Source organism: Hippichthys cyanospilos, chromosome 16 (assembly GCF_059441005.1).
Source record: "Hippichthys cyanospilos isolate Australia breed blue-spotted pipefish chromosome 16, RoL_Hcya_1.0, whole genome shotgun sequence".
NCBI lineage: Eukaryota > Metazoa > Chordata > Actinopteri > Syngnathiformes > Syngnathidae > Hippichthys > Hippichthys cyanospilos.
The window spans coordinates 2,787,010-2,803,858 of NC_142384.1; the positions used below are offsets into that span (position 1 = coordinate 2,787,010).

General features: G+C 37.3%; 2 protein-coding genes and 1 long non-coding RNA gene across 7 annotated transcripts in view; 1 reads left to right on the top strand and 2 right to left on the bottom strand.

Moving 5' to 3' along the window:
• Positions 1–3,409: 3,409 nt before the first annotated feature.
• On the bottom strand, positions 3,410–11,765 carry prmt1 (protein arginine methyltransferase 1). 2 transcript variants are annotated; one of them, XM_088436645.1, is made up of 10 exons: positions 11,642–11,765; positions 9,916–10,011; positions 9,666–9,821; positions 9,472–9,535; positions 9,225–9,367; positions 8,896–8,983; positions 7,255–7,370; positions 7,028–7,178; positions 6,224–6,345; positions 3,410–4,492 (listed from the first exon to the last, which is right to left on the bottom strand). In XM_088436645.1, the coding sequence occupies exons 1-10, from the start codon at positions 11,666–11,668 to the stop codon at positions 4,409–4,411; spliced, it is 1,047 nt and encodes a 348-aa protein (XP_088292771.1). In that variant the 5' UTR covers positions 11,669–11,765; the 3' UTR covers positions 3,410–4,408. The 2 variants fall into 2 exon arrangements, with proteins under 2 accessions (XP_088292771.1, XP_088292772.1); XM_088436646.1 differs by having other exon boundaries at positions 9,916–10,002; positions 11,642–11,754.
• A 2,125-nt stretch (positions 11,766–13,890) lies between these two features.
• LOC148410172 (uncharacterized) lies at positions 13,891–14,974 on the bottom strand. Its single transcript, XR_015868156.1, has 3 exons — positions 14,843–14,974; positions 14,690–14,755; positions 13,891–14,004 (listed from the first exon to the last, which is right to left on the bottom strand). It is a non-coding gene; the product is annotated as an uncharacterized LOC148410172 (long non-coding RNA).
• Positions 14,166–16,849, top strand: part of ap2a1 (adaptor related protein complex 2 subunit alpha 1) — a 32,904-nt gene continuing 30,220 nt past the window's right edge. For 2 of the 4 annotated variants that reach the window (XM_088436628.1, XM_088436629.1), the window contains exons 1-2: positions 14,199–14,999; positions 16,576–16,787. In XM_088436628.1, the coding sequence (XP_088292754.1) occupies positions 14,933–14,999; positions 16,576–16,787 (279 nt within the window). In that variant the 5' untranslated portion in view covers positions 14,199–14,932. Of the gene's footprint in view, positions 15,000–16,575; positions 16,788–16,849 lie in introns of all 4 variants that reach the window. The other 2 variants (XM_088436626.1, XM_088436627.1) reach the window with 2 other exon arrangements.

Below are 16,849 nucleotides of genomic sequence, written 5' to 3' on the forward strand. Positions count from 1 at the left end.
AGAGGCTTCTTCTATTATGGATTAAAGAGAAGGAAATGGCCGGTGATATGTTCTCGTTTGAGAAAAGTTCTGTTTAAGAAAATAAATAAATTCTGCGGGTTGGTCTCTGCTCCCCTCCGCCTCCACCCAGCTCAAGTCACGTCGCCCCAAAGGTAAATGTCCTTTTTCCTTTGTATATTTATGTTATTTAATTTAACTGTACAGTATATTATGTTACTATGTTTTAATATGTGTATAAAGTCGTGATGTTTTTACCTAAGGTTTTTGCACGCGTTGCACGCATTCACTAATTAATATAGGTTTGGATTGCCCATCATACGAGCAATTCGAGTTACGAGCATAGCCGCTGACGGATTAAGTTTGTAACACGGGGGCCCACTGTAATTGTTTAGAGAATGCATTGATATATCTTTGGGTTGCTATTAATATTGGTTTGATGAAAAGAAACCATTGCAACCATTGTGATAAATATGCAAAAAACACAACGTATCTTTGTATTGGAAGAACCCAATAGACTGCCTTAATGAACTGATGGAGGAGCGAAGTAATTTACAGAAATTTCAGCAAGTGAATTGGTAGAATGGTGTGAGATTAACATTTGGCGTTTTACAGATTTGCATATGGGTTGGTCAACTCAACAATGTAAAGTGGCTGAAAAGAGAGGAAAAAAGATCAAGAAATAGTGTGTGTTTTAATTATTATTATTTTTAAAATATATCTTTATGATAGGCTTGTGTTGGCCCAGCAAGCCAGTTGGCAAATGCTGGCCAACCTGCCAAGCAAAAAGGAGCGTCGGAGAACCAAGGGAAGGTAAGAGGGGCGAACCCATTACGATTGTTTGCTTTGCTGCCATCTTGCGGTTAAAATATGCTTTCTGACAACTGTATATAGACTCACACTGGCCCATTGAGGATTGGCAGACTATCTATCTATCTATCTATCTATCTATCTATCTATCTATCTATCTATCTATCTATCTATCTATCTATCCATCCATCCATCCATCCATACATCCATACATCCATACATACATACATACATACATACATACATACATACATACATACATACATACATACATACATCCATCCAAATACCTTGTATTTGAATCCATCATGAGAATGTGACTGTCACATGACAAAATTCAGCCAACAGCTGTTGGCTGTGTTACAAATCACGCCGTCCCTCAGGAAGACGTGATTTGTTACCTTGGCTCTGGGCAACTGTAAAATAATTTTCCCCATCGAGTGCCAAAACCGGTGAATTTTTGCTGCTCAATTTAAATTCCACTGAATACATATTGAGCACACTTGTGGGCAATGTAGAACTTAGTCATGAAAATAAATAAATAAATACAATTGGGATGAGGGTGGGGTGGTGAATGTCATATCAAATTAAGGAAGAAGTCCATCCATCCATTCTCAATGCGTAATTATATGTTGTGTTTTTGTTTTTTTCTGATTTACAGGTAAAAAAATAATTATTCTGACAGTCAAAAACCAAAGTTTGGGAAAGGGGAAATGAACATAATGGATAGTGTAAAAAAATAATATAAAAATAAACTAAATGTAAAAAATTATCCCAAACATCTAAAAATTTCACAGTATCCCCTGAAATAAGATGCTCTAATGCAGTGCTTCTCAAATAGGGGTACTAGTACTCTTGGGGGGTACTTGAAGGAACTTCAGGAGGTACTCAAAATTTTAAATAAAACAAACAAACATGCAAAAAATAATCATTTTTGGATTGTTTCAGGAAAATATAATTTCATAACACACATTTCATAGTCTGTAAATTATTCAATTTCATTATTGTAAAAAAAACAGATTCTCCTCAATACAAGAATGGACCCAACTTGTCATGTCCCATCTCTCGGTACGTGCCAAGTTAATGAATTATTTTTGTGAACACATATCTACTATAATTTCAAAAGAGGACACTTTAAATGGGATATTTCTGTGTTTGTTGACAAATACTTATTTTTTTTATTAATTTGGAGAGCAGATCTGACACTTTAAGTTGATAAGTTTTGGGGGGGGGGGCACATTTATTAATAATTAAGTTGATTTATTTTTGTGAAGCAATCTCTACTGTAATCCCAAAACAGGACTGTTTTTGTTGAATATTTTATGTGGACCAATACAAATGAAGTTTGAAAGGGGTCTTAAGTTTGATCAAATCAGACACTGACGGCATGTTTGTTTTTTTTTAACCTCAAAATGCTTTGCACTGTTTAAAGGGTACTTCATTTTTTCAAGCCAGACGAAATTGTAATCGTCTGATCAGTGTATTTTTGCGTGGCCTTCCGCCACCACTAGAAGGCAATATTCGGGACATCAGGTGCTGGTCTACTTGTTTGCATTCATACTAATTCTTTTGTTTTTGTACTCGGACCGAGTGAACACTGTATCTGTGGTTCTCATTACTCTGCAAATGAAACGCGACAGTTATATAAGTGTAACCTAAAAAAAAAGCCAGCTAAGGGGTATAACCTAGGCTATAATGCACAATCAGATTTATAAACCCACATCCAAAGAGGATGCAGGTTGCAAGCATGTCCACTGTATGGCATTATCGCGCTTTCAAGACACTCAAATGGTGGATGTCGGTTTTCATTTCTAACTGCCTGCCCTACAACTACAGAAGACTACCACACTACAAGTAAAACAAAGTATTGCTGAGGTTGAATTTACTAACATCTTTAATTGGCAAATTAAATAAACATCCATCTTGGATTTGCTGTCCAAGAGACATTCAGAGAAAGAACGCAAATTTGGGTGCAGACCCATTGGTTAGCGGAAATTCATCCAAGAATGCTCTCATCAGCAAACAATTTCTTTATGTAAAGCATATTTAAAAAGCAAAATAACAAATCTCAACACTTAATTCTATACATTACTTTTATCTTTTGAGAGGCAAAATTGTGTACAGTAGTTTTGGTTTTTGAAACCAGGACTAAAAAAGGGGTCAACTATAAATAAATGTCCCGTATAACTGTGTGAAAAGTACTGAATCAACCCCATTTATTCACTCAACTGAACATATTTCTCCACTGCCCGGTGGTGCTTTAAAGCAACTGTCACATTGACTGCAGGCTGATTGCAGTTTGTACTACAATGATGCAGCAGTATAGTCGATAATCACGCAAGTCAGTTGAATTATATTTCAGTACGCAAAAAGGGACGTGACAGGCCGACTGACATATGACAGACGTTTAATGTCAATCCTGACGATTACCTGGGCAAAATTTGCAATTCCAACATTTTTAATTCTGTGGGGGTTTTTTTAAGCATTTTCATCATTTATTTGTAAAGCATGCATCCGTCGGCGCTGATGAAGTGCCCACCTCTGCTAAAGGCTATTTGTGTAAGGTGGCCACTTGGAAAATAAAACAACCAAGAGGAATGGAGCTGATGCAAAAAAGTTTTAATTTACAGTTTTAGTTTCACTATAGAAAAAAAAGCAGCAGACAAAATACAGATTAAAAAAAGAAAAAATAATAATAAAGTCAGTGTAGTGAGTCAAGTCTATCGCGGCCAACACTGTTACTTCAGTTTAGATTGACTCAAAATGCCTCAGGAAAATTATGAAGGCATACTTGAACGCAAGTGTTACAGGAAAACACCTTTGGAGCTGTGCAACCAGCTGGTCTTACTTCATCTTTCAGGCCCAGCAGTTAACGCTTGCATTATGAAAACACTAAAAACTTTAAATTTGGATGTTGACGTTTGGTTCTCTTTTTTTTTTGTTTCACCTTCTAAGAGAAAAATCAAGGAGGGCAGCTGGCATGGTGAGGGGACACTTTACACCACAAACAGGATAGGTTACGAAACTTAATGTTCTCATGACGAGATGGAGTCACAAGGTAGCATTTAAGATTTAAGTTGCGAGTGTTTAAAATCTCAAATGTTACTTTGTCCAAAATAATCCTCCTTTTAATCTTAATACTGCAATATGGAAGCGAACCGGGTTTTACAGAAGTCATCTTTGACAGCTTTTGACAGGGGATGAAGGAATGACCCTACATATTTTCTGCTTCAACACAGTCCAAAAAAAACAAAGAGAACATTGGCCCATATACTGTCCAAGTTGTTTTGTCTGAAAGGGTGCGTTTTTGGGCCTTGCATGTGCAAACAACAAGAAGGGAAACCCAAGACGATAAACACAAAACATGCAGACTGTTGACCACTGTACAACGAGTCTCACTGCCAACTTGCTCCCCCCAAAATGTGGAAAAAGGTTTAAATATGGCTAACATTTGAGCAAAAAAATTACATACACAAAAAACAAAATCTTTAAAATGTTGCTGCAGGGAGGTGGGGAAGGGGGGTAGTTTAACGGTTTCCTCACTACCCGTCAAAATATACGTCAGCCTTTTAAGAAGAGCTATACACAGCGCGAGAGGTCACTAGCGCATCCTGTACTCCGACGTCTTGAACACTTCACACAGCTGGCCCTTGAAGGCGATATCTACAGTGAAGTCCAGGTCTCTCTGCAGACAAAGAACAACTAATTTGAATACCAAGGTGCTAACAATAGCAATTCACCTCGTTAGCCAAAATTTATGGGGTAGAGTTGCTTAACATCTGTTGTTTCTGGAGAGTAATGTAGTTTCCTGCAAAGCAGTTTGGCAGGTTAAATGTAAGTGTTTAAAAAAAAATGTATATATATATATATATATATATATATTATATATATACACACACACACACACACACACACACACACACATATATACACATATATATACACAGTATACCAAAGTTTAAGTGAAAATTTGTTATTTGGTCTCATGTGTTTATAATGTCACGTTAACATTTTTCAAGTAAAAAAGAAAGGGTTTTTTTTGTATCTGAATACACATCATTTCACGTTTCTCCAGTTTATCCTTGTACAGGAGTCAGCATCCTTTACATTCAAAGAGCCATTTTGACCCAGTTTCCACAGATAAGACTACACCGAGAGCCGCATACACTATTAAATGTGAAATTAAAGATAATATATATTATTCATACATGAAGCGTATTCTTACGATAATTATGGTAATGGGGCGAGTGGAAGCAGTTGACTCTTGGCAGCCAGAGGAGTTGCTGACAGCAGCTTTTGTTAACCAATGTTGTACCAAATTATTTTCATTAAAAGAAGCAAGCTGACTGAACCAATGTCTGAATCCATCGGTGTCCACAAACAGGGCCATTAAGATGAGATTTATTCAGTGTTAAGGATTCATCAAGCGCTCCAGTTTTTATTGTTTACTTACCGGTGTTATCGTTTTTTGTTTTGTTTTTTTTAATATCTGCTTTTAACCTGGAAGGCCGCGCTGTATTTCCTGTTTACATTCTCTGATGGTCAATTACCTTTTACAATGTGTTTGTGGTTGCCAAGGTTCTTTGTGTCTTGGTTTCAAGAAAAGAACCAGCAGACTGACCCAACGTTCGAGTCTATCCTTGATCATTGGGCCATTAAGATGATAATTATTTTGTGTTAAGCATTCTTAAAGAGCATTATTTTTCAACGTTCAGTCATATCTTACTTTGAAAATGTGTGCTGTTAATCTGGAAGGCTGCACAATATTGCCCTTTTCTGTCTTTACCCTTCCGAAATTGATTGGCTGTCTCGCGTCACATTTTATGTCCTGTCACACCAAACACATCGTATGGACGTCGCCCAATCACGCAAACGGCATTGCCTGCAATTCACATACGTTGCTCGCTACGCCATCTACGTAGTCGATCTGAACAAAACATTATTTTCCTAAACAGCGAGCTAATGCTTCAAAATAAACGGTACCATAATAAGTAACGTATGACACGAAAGGTAAATTTCTTTTTGAAGTTCTTCCTAGAAGCTTGGTCGCAACAAGGGTGTACTTGTTTTGCTCCCAGAGAGTGAGCAGCTGTGTTGTTGTAATTCTAATTCAGGGCACAAATAAATAAATAAATAAATGAAAGTAAAAAATAAAAATAACCCTGCTATAGACAATTATAACGTTTAAAAGTTCATTAATAGGTGATACAATCTGGTACACACTTTTATAATATAATTTTCTTGGACAAGGTTTTGAACAGACCGAGAAGTTGCTGTCACACAGTGTTGGCTGCAGCTTCAAAAATAAAATGTACAACATTCCAAACCTAAACCTGCTAGTCACACTAGCCATCTTGACATGACTCTGAATTTAAATGGGCAGCTGTTTCAACTTTGAACATGTGAAAACCCTTACGTTGTTTTTGACGTTTGGCTTCATGCTGATGGTGCCCAAGATCTCTTCTCCGATCTTGACAGTCAGGTAATCATCAAGGTAGAAGACAGTTTGCTTCCAGTGGGTGTAGGGAGACTCTGGGCCTGCAGGGAACAAATCAAGTTGAGTCCAAGTGGCAGTTTAAGACAATGTCAGATGACGTCTTATCTGCACATCCTATTTATTTTTTCAGTAAGTGGGGAGTCCTCCATCTATATCCATTTGGTTTTTGTTCTCCCTCGGGTATGCGCAGCGAAATGTTAGTCTCCTGTTGGGCGGGCGCAACCTCTGTAATATAATTACAGATGACGAAATCTACAATTTTGTGTGTGTGTGTATATTATATATATATATATATATATATATATATATATATATATAATAAACACATTGAAGTGGTAGTGTTTTTTGCCAATTGGAAATGACCAGATTTGTGTATTGAAGAAATTTTGTTGAATGCCCATTTCTAATTTTAAAAAGAGGGTAGAAAAAAAACTGCAATCAAAAAAGCAGGCAGTATTGTGCCATATGCAAAATAAACTAAGTGGCCCATAGATGCAATAATAAATGACTGCCATACTTAGTATTTTGTTTTCTCATGCACGTATGGCCTACAAGTTTTTCCTCATTTAAATTTAAAGGTAATTGTGACTTTACTGCAATTCTGCAGACAAATTTGTGTTACATCTTACTCATAAGAACAGACCACCTCCATGAGTAGAGACCGTCTGTAAAAATTTGCACAAAACAAAACAGGCTAATGATAAGCAGGGGATGAAGACTGACTGGTGGAGAAACCGGTCCTCTTGTGACAGCGAGTGAACTCAATGTTGAAGTAGGTTACAAGTGCGTGAATGTAGTCATTTCTCTTCACTTGCAGGCAGAACGGCGAAGTGAAGGTCAAGTCGTCGGGCTTCACTGTGTAGATATCCACCTCCTACACACAACAAAGTATTTAAGTCAAACGATCAACACAAAAAAACTTTCAAATTAAGTTTCTGTCATTCACCCACCTTGATAAGACAGGCGCTGCTGACCAGCTGCTTGGGATCCACAACATCAACCAGGGGTTCCTTAATCGCTACCTCTTTGATACAAGACATATCAAATCCATATACATTCTCCCACCCTGAAATACAAACAGCCAGAAATTAAAGACAGAAAGTTATGCGCAGGTTTACCTAATCGAATTCTCCCTTGTATATAATTATACCATTTGTTTAATCTAATTCAGTTTGAGTCTATTTTTTTTTTTAAGTTATTTACAGAATTTGTACTATAGACAGGGATGTACATAAGCGGTATGCTGGTATGCACGTGCAACAGAAATCACTGATGCATAACATCACGGGTTCACTTCGTGCATTTGTGTACCATACATAACTTTCACCCATAACAACAACCGAGCCTAAGCTGAACAATTTTTTTTTATACCTGAAAAAGGCTCAGAGATGTACTGTGGCTTAAGGACACTTAAAAGGAGTGAAAGATTTATAAGTGTGTTTGATACAGGGTCGAAAATTTTCAGTTGCCCTTTATTTCAGTGCTCCTCAAAGACCGGTCCGCGGATCAACTGGTGGGCTGCGCCAGAAATAATGTTTTGGAAATGACTTAGTTTAACAGTTCATACGTTTGTGCTTGAGCTTTGTTTTTGGGCGCCACTTCTGGCCGCTGTTGATATTACATACATAGTGAGAAGGATGATGTGGCTTTTAGAGCAGCCAGCAACAGATGCAGACCAGCCTCTTAATGATGCAGACCAGTATTTTAGGGAGTCGTGACACCGACCAACAGCAGACCAACATTGCAGTGACGTGTGTAGCGATGTACGAGCGCGGTGCACCTAGCAGCCACGCATGCACACTGACCACAACGTTTGAGAAGATGTTGTAAGGTGAAAAAAATTGTCATAAAGAGGGAGCGAAAAAACGTCGCAGTCCACGCCATAAAGTGGAAAAAAAAAAAAGTAATGCAGGGCCGTTGTATACCGGGGGTCCACTGTATTTTAATACATTGTGCATTAGTTGTTGTTTGCATTAGTCAATGTTTCAACAGTGATTTGTCAGTGCCTCTCATAACCTGTAGGCCAAGAATGGCACAGGTTAGATCACAGATCTGATTGGTTGGATCAGTAGATGCTTTCCATTTTATGCAAAAATTTGTGAATGGTTGAATGTCATAATTTACAGATCGATCAATGACAAAGTCTGTGTGTTGTGTGTTTTACTTATTTTTTAGAGTCTTTAATGTTTACCAGCATTTTGGGGGAGACATTTCAGTGGTCTACTTTTTCCTAAGTCCCCCAACTCAACCAACAAAAAAACATATTGGGTCATTTGATCAGGAATCCGTTATTGTTTTGTGTGTGTGTGCGTGTGTGTGTTTCAACTTGCTGATCGACTCAAATCTTGATCATGTAAATCAGGGGAAGGGAACACCAATTCCTGGAGAGCTGTGCCATGCTTGTTTCCCATGTCCCTCATTTTTTTAACACACCTGATTCAAATAATCAGGATTTTTATCAAGCTTGCACAGTGCATGCTGAATAGCTAATCATTTGAATCGGGTGTAATGTGAGCAGCCAAAACAGGCAAGACACTGGAAACAGCTCTTGAGAAACTGGAGTTCCTTACCCGTGGTTTAAAGCAACTTACAGTGAATTTTGTAGTCCTTGTACTGCCTGTCTTCAATGGCGGTCACATAAAGAGTTGCCCTGTCTGGGAAAATGAGTCCATCTTGCTTCTATTAGGGTACAATAAGTGATTGGGAGAGCAGTTAAAAAAATAAATCTACAGGAGTGCTGAAGTTTCGGTTTCAAAAAGCTATGTTCAAACTAATTTAAAACATAGCAGAACCCACGTAACTCAGTGAGTCAAAACACACACTAAGCAATCACTTAAAAAAAATGCAGCAACAATAGTTAAATTATTTATTTACACACTTATTGTGGGAAATAAAAGACCATTTCCAAGATGACACATACCAGCCATTTGTCCCGAGCATAGATGACTGTGTTGAGCATGGACTCATAGAAAAGGCAATACCCCATCCACTCAGATATGATGATATCGACACCATCCACAGGTAGATCCACCTCTTCCACCTTCCCCTTGATAATAGTTACAACTAGACAAAAAAAAAAAATCATAAAAAACTTTGATTTGTCTCAAACACATTTAATCCCTTGTCCTACAAAATATTTGTGACATTTCCCATGTTAGTTAACTAACCATCATCCATCTTGTTGGCCTTCACTATTTTCACGGCGTAATCTGAAATACTGCTGCACTCAATCTATAAATAAACAAACAAAGGCAAGAATTAATTTCAGATTTTGTGGCTATATTAGACTAAGATTAAGATTAAAGAAATGTCTTTGTTAGGCATACATTAAAAAAAAAACATTTAATAAATAAAAACTTACCCCTATAACTTTCTTGGCTCCAGCCTTGGCAGCAAACATGCAGAGGATACCTGTGCCACTGCCTACATCCAGCACCACTTTGTCCTTGAAGAGGTGCTTGTTGTGGAACATAGAGTTGCGGTAGGTCAGAGTCCGCACCTCATCCTTGAGCATCTCCTAAAAATATTTCCCAACAAATGTCATGATTAAAATCTTGTGAGAAAAAGTATGTGGTACTGCGCTTGTTTATTAAAAAAAAAGTTCAAATTACCTCATGAATGCCAAAGTGAGCATATGAGTCAAAGTAATAATCTTTTGACGTCATATCTTCAGCGGCAGGCTTTATCATGTTCTCCCCCTGAGAAACCTCAACCAAAAGACAAACAATTACAATCCAAAGAACAAGATTTTTTTTAATTTGACTGAACTCTGGCTAGTTTTTGAATGCCTTCTAGAAGTCATTAAAATTTCTTCCCGCATCTCTGTCAGTTTTGGGCATGGAAAGGATTGTTAAACCAAATGCTTCATTTTATAAATACAATATATTTTAGTTGAGTCTATAAACAGTACACATTAAATATATTAACAGGTTATTTAAATTGACCTATAGCTCGACCTTGTGATTGGACCGGTTATTGGTTATCATATGCAGTATTAATGAACTCCTGGTCAACTCCTAAAATCAGGATCGTACGCAGTCTAGTATTTGTCAGAATACAGTACTCAAAACAGATTCCCAGAGCTGCCAAGAACAGGATTGAGCTGAAGTTTCTTTTAACAGTTCAGAACGGAATGATAATAACATATGAACACATTGATATGAATAATTATAAGTTCAGCAGGGGCAAAATCTTACAACTATGATCACAATTGTATTGGGATTTACTGACTATGCAGTAGTAGGCATGGCTATTCATAAGCTAGTTTAAATGTCCTTGTCTTTAGATAACTAGTAATGAGAGTTGTTAAATTCATATTCCAGTATATATTATACTGCATAACTTTGAATCATCCTCTTTGTTCATTCATAATTATAGAACAAGACAGCCACCTGTTGTCCAAAAGGTCCCTAAGTGGTTCTAATGTTAACGTACGGGACAATGTATTAAATACGTTAATGTTTTTTATTTTATTTTTTTTTTACCCCAACCATAAAGTTGGCCTACAAATTTAGTTAGCCAAAGTGAAATGAGAAAGTATCATGACACACACACAAACACAAAATCCAATGTGGTAGAAATGCACCCATCGTCTTCCTTCGCAGCACAAAGGGTGGGAGCACATGGTTGAAGAACTACGATGTGATCTTGGCCTTGTGCTCATGTAGCCACTCTTCGGAATATTTTCAAAACGAATGACTTGAGAAAAGCTAAAACTATAAGGAATTGCCTTCCATTCGCCTTAATGCGCCTCAGTGTTTAATGCATATATTACCATACACAGACACCTATGGCAACTTACAAATCTATGGTAAGATCTGGACACGCCGTTACCTAGTGGACTTGCTTCGATTTAGCCATTCATAAAAGGAACAGCTGGTGAAAAAGGCGGCAAATGATTCAAGAGTGTCCAGAGCAACACGGGAATCAAGTATGCCACTCGCCAAGCCTTTTCAACGATAACGTCAAATTGCAGTGCACCCAATAAGAGAATGAATCAGCATCCGTGACTGTTAGCTAACTAGCCAAGAAGCTAACATGTAGGTTCCCACGCGGTCTTAAAGACAATTGAAGAAGCCGAAACCCAAAGGCAGATTTGGCGCTTCAAATTTTTACGAAACAAACATTGCATTCGTATGCAGTAACTATAAACAGACCAAGTTTTTAGTGTTTAGTAGTTAAGTTAAAATGGATGCTTCACCAAATGCGTACGTGATAAACACATAAACGTTGATAAATCGCTTTATCCCCCTAAACCGAAAGCCGAAAGGAGCTCGTGATCGTAAAAAAATGGGGAAGAAAACTTAGACGTAAAATATATTATTCATAAAATCGTACCTCCATCCTCTCAGCTGGCGCCGCCATTTCGATCTTCTGCCTGACTGCGCGAGCTGGAATCGAGAGTAGTCTTACCTTGCGCAACCAAAGAAAGCGGCTTCATTCTTCTTCGTTTCCTTGTGTCTTGAGTGGGACTCAAACCAGTTGTCCGTTTGTAATAGCACCCTCGTCTGTTCAGAACTGTAAACTACATATGGTAAACCGTTTGATCAGGCGTTTCCACATTTATATATATATATATATATATATATATATATATATATATATATATATATATATATATATATATATATATATATATATATATATATATATATATATATATATATATATATATATACATACATAGATATGTATGTAGATGTATGTAGATATATATATATATATATATATATATATATATATATATATATATATATATATATATATATATATATATATATATATATATATATATATATATATATATATATATATATATATATATATATATATATATATAACAACTATGTCTGGTAACAATTGATAAAAATGTAAGATATTGAAATTATATCGTTTTTCATTATACTCCTTTCACATTCTCAATCATCTCGATCCATCAATTATCTTAGCTGATTAGTCTGACAAGGATCAGAGCCTATGCCAGCAGTCAGTAGGTGGGGTACATACTGAACAAGATGTCATACAATTGCGAGAACATTCAAACACACATTAATACACCCAAGGACAATTTTAGAGTGTTCAATTTCCCTACCCTTTATTTTGGGGAGAAAACGTGAGGAAACCATAGTCCCTGAAGGAAAGTCACACAGGGACAGGGAGAACAAAGACAGGACAATTTTAGAGTGTTCAATTTCCCTACCCTTTATTTTGGGGAGAAAACGTGAGGAAACCATAGTCCCTGAAGGAAAGTCACACAGGGACAGGGAGAACATGCTAACTCCACACGGGAAGACAGGAGCCAAAAGCAAACCCACGACCTCTGCTCTCAGTCTGCCACTGTGCTAGGTCAAATTTATTTGTGATGTTTTTATTTTTACATTCACATATATTTTAGCACAGAAATAAACACATAACAGTGACTTAAGTTTACTCAAGTGTCGAAATTGTCATTGGTGACAGAGAAGTCCAAAAACTCCCTCTATCCATTCACTGTACCACTCATCTTTGGAATGTAAGAGTAAATAAGGTCTTGGGAGAAAACTCCGCACAAATGGTGAACATGCAAACGCCACACTACAAGGCCAGAGGCTGGAAATAAACTCCCAACCTTCGAACTAAGGCAGATGTACGATTACCAGTCCTAGTCTTTGAAAAGCACCGAGTAAGGTAAGATGAACCTTTTCAAAAGAAGGAAATGAGAATACTGTTTCAATTTAATTCAACTCCTTTTTTGCTCAGCTATGTCTCCCAGGATTTTAGGTTCAAAATGATCAGGAGTAACCTCTGATGAACATGGTAACTTTCCAAAACAATTCGAATTTGAACAACCTTTCTTTCAAATACTTTCAACTCACGTTGAACAGGAAAGAAATGTCTAGAAATTAAAACCAGAATCCCTAGAGGTCCTTTTTTATTTATTTTTTAAATCAATGTGGCCCGGTATTGCGTATAACACAAGCGTCAAACTCAAGGCCCGTGGGCCTGATCCAGCCCGCCACATTATTGTATGTAGCCCACACTATTAGACTAAAATACCAAACTTGCAAGTTGTCTTCAACTTTAAAAAAGATTTGGGATGCAACAAGCATTTTTGTTACCAAAAACCCTTTAGGTTTTTTTTTCTTTTTTCTGCCCTCTGATTTCAAGGGTAGATAGATGTTCAAAGATCATACTGTACTGTACTTAAAATGTATTTGGCTTTACAGTCACTACTTTCCTTTGATAGAAACTGTAACCACAATGGAGTCCACAGTAAAAAAATGAGTGCAACGCCATAGGGGGTGTGAATGACCCCAAGGAAAAGGCCTTGTTTTTGTGAAGTGTAATTGCAAAAATAAGAATTTTCATTTCTCTGTTTAAAAATTTCAGGCACTTTGATGCAATTAGTTATTTTTTCTGTTTAAGACGAAGCTGTAACCCGTATAAACACTGTAAAAACAATTCACACTTGTTGAAAGTTAATTAATTTTTGCTTTTTTCTTTTGTTAATGTTAAAAAGGATACAGGTTTAGAATACAATTTTTATCGATAATTATCCCTATTTGTGAGGAAAAGCGGCTCTAGAAAATGGATGGATGGATGGATGGATGGATGGATGGATGGATGGATGGATGGATGGATGGATGGATGGATGGATGGATGGATGGATGGATGGTCTCTTGTCGAGCCAAGGGACAGGCTTCAATTCATCCGTGACCCAACTGATGATAAAAGGGTAAAAACGATGGTAAACGGGCTTTTAAGTGCAATAATCATTGAATAAATAAATAAATGAATAAATAAATAAATAAATAAATAAATAAACATGGTGGCTGGACTACAGAACCTATTCCAAACCAGAGGAGCGTACGTACGCGTTCACGATTGCGTCGCGCGGTCACGCTGTTGTACTGCTGCTGTCACGAGCTTGATCCAGGCAGCGGGGTAAAGACTAGGAAAATTTGACGGGCAGAAATTCTACGATATATGCTCTCTTTCCTGTTTTTTTTGCCGCGCGATAGATACGCCACGGCTACATTTTATATTGGAGGCTCACAACAAACTGTCACCGTTGTTGTTCCGCTCAACCAGGGATGTATTGCAGCATTTGAACGCTATCGCTAGCCAGCTAACTAGCTGAGGAGCTAGCCGTGCGCTGCTTGTGACTCGAGGACAACTTGGCGGCGTATTCTCGTGCGGTATTTTCATGAACACCTCCTGTTTTTGTCATCTTTACGATCGTCCCCGATATATCAACGTCGTGTGAGGTTTAACATTAAGTAAATTTCTACTGTAGCCGTGTGTCGTGCTCATCGCGATTAATCCTCGCTCTAGAAGGATTGAATGAAATAGCTTGACATATAGCCAGCGGAAACGAGCCAGTTAACGGGGAGAAGGGTTATTTACCGTGCTTCGCCTTGATCACCGCCATCCAGCGAACCTTGCAGTCAGTGCCACCTAGCTTTTCATGAACTAAAAGAAACAATATCAGAAAAATACTAAATCAAAGTTTTTTTTTCCCCCACCGACCGGCAGTGCTAAGTAGCTAGCTCGTCCTACACTTCAAGTTGCCCGTCGTCCACTTCATCGAGATAGCTGACCAACAGTGAATTCTTTTTTTACTTTCAGGCCGAATAAAACCCAGCAAAAATGCCGGCTGTTTCGAAAGGAGATGGAATGCGCGGATTAGCGGTTTTCATTTCGGACATAAGGAATTGTAAGTGACCTTTGTTTTTCTTTCACAATTTTGTTTTGCATGCTTGTTGGCAATCATCCACCAATGCTGATAAAATCGTTTGGCGTTTTTCTTGTTTAATGGTTGTAACATGTTCCACCCTCATCTGTTTTCAGATTTTCGTCTGCCAAACAAATGTGCGTCTTTCATGGAAAGAAAATTGCGTTTTTTTCAGTTGCACTGTCACAATTTAGTTTTTGTGTTTCATAGTGATTGCAGAATAGCCAACCATACATTGTCCTTTCCACTTTGGTGTCATAACATTAGAAAAACATTAACACCAATGCGTATTTTGGGGATGGTTATTTCCGAAATAGACCCACAAACAATTTGACATTCCCACTGCTGTACACCAATTAAATTAATGTTGCAATTAAGTGAAAAGTACAAGTATTATAGAATATGAATGGATAACGAGAGATTGACACAGTTGTGAGTTTTAATGTCTTTAACCGGTCAGCTTCATGGGGAATTTAGTGCTTTCTTGTAGTCATTTAAGAAATTAAACCCCTTGCAAAACTACAGTTTGATGTGGACGGTTTTTGTTTTTAGCACTATAGAAAATGTTGCGTTTTAGGTCCTCCTCCCTGAAATGTAATTGTAAGAAGTACATAGTAAAAAATGTCTGTTTTTGTTGTTTCAAGCCAATGGATGAGTTTCTACAAAAATATGTTGTTGTTTTTTTTAGAGGAGTAGAGGGTGTCCCTGTTTAAGTAAATAGATTAAAACGTGTTTGCGTTTTTCTCATTGCTGCATAGAGCCGTTAAAAGGGTAAAAAAGCAAACACAGTTCAATCATCTGACGTGATTCAAATGATTAATGTATGTCTCTGCTCTTCTTCTAAATGTATGTTCCGTATCGAAGCATTTGACTGTGGAAGAGCCCTGAATTTGCCTGAGAGCTTTTTTTTTTTTTTTTTTTAAGTCCGTTATCACTAAACCCATCATAACAGCATGTTTGTTTCATAACTTGCTGTAGAGTTGAGAAAATGTATTTTACTTTGAAGTGAATAGTACTGTTAAAAATATTTGGCCACTGTGAGCGTTTATGATTTTTGACCTTATTTACAACATCTGTACAAGCGTAGCAATCAAAATCAGGGCTACACAAATAAATATAAAATTGTTCTCCGGGATGGCGCAACGATCATCCCTATACAATTTGGTGAGGTTTTGTATAACAATGAAACCAATCTTAGCAATATGATGGTGGAATCCAGTCTGGCCATCATCCTCCATTAACCAGGAAGCAGACTTATATTTAGTTTAGAGATGGACAAACACAATTACAACATTGCCCTTAATATATTTCGGCCATAGAATTAAATAAATAAGGAATAAATAAACAAATAAATCATTCTAAGACAATGGCCCTTTACTGTAAATTAAACATTTGAAAGTAAAAATATTTTCTGCACTGCTTTCAGAGAGAGAGGGATGAGAGGAAACAAATGTCACCAAATTAAAGTTTCATTTCAAGTATCCTGTTTTTTATGGTGAATACCATTATGCATCACTATGATACATTCCTTACTGTATCGCTGTCTTTCACACACCAGGTAAAAGCAAGGAAGCTGAGATCAAGCGGATCAATAAAGAACTGGCCAACATTCGCTCCAAATTTAAAGGGGACAAAGCTCTTGATGGCTACAGCAAGAAAAAATATGTCTGCAAGCTGCTCTTCATCTTCCTCCTTGGCCACGATATTGACTTTGGACACATGGAGGCGGTCAACCTGCTTAGTTCCAACAAATACACTGAAAAGCAGATTGTAAGTTTCCGTCAGCACTCGTTTCCAAACATTGAAACCCCAAATTGACCTCAGATTTGGTA

Coding starts and splice junctions, on each gene's coding strand:
- prmt1 (XM_088436645.1), bottom strand. CDS start 11,668: ATGGCGGCGCCAGCTGAGAGGATGGAG. Junction 7,179..7,254: donor GCAGCGCCTGTCTTATCAAG/GTGGGTGAATGA, acceptor TGTTGTGTGTAG/GAGGTGGATATCTACACAGT. Junction 4,493..6,223: donor AGCCAAACGTCAAAAACAAC/GTAAGGGTTTTC, acceptor CTTTGTCTGCAG/AGAGACCTGGACTTCACTGT.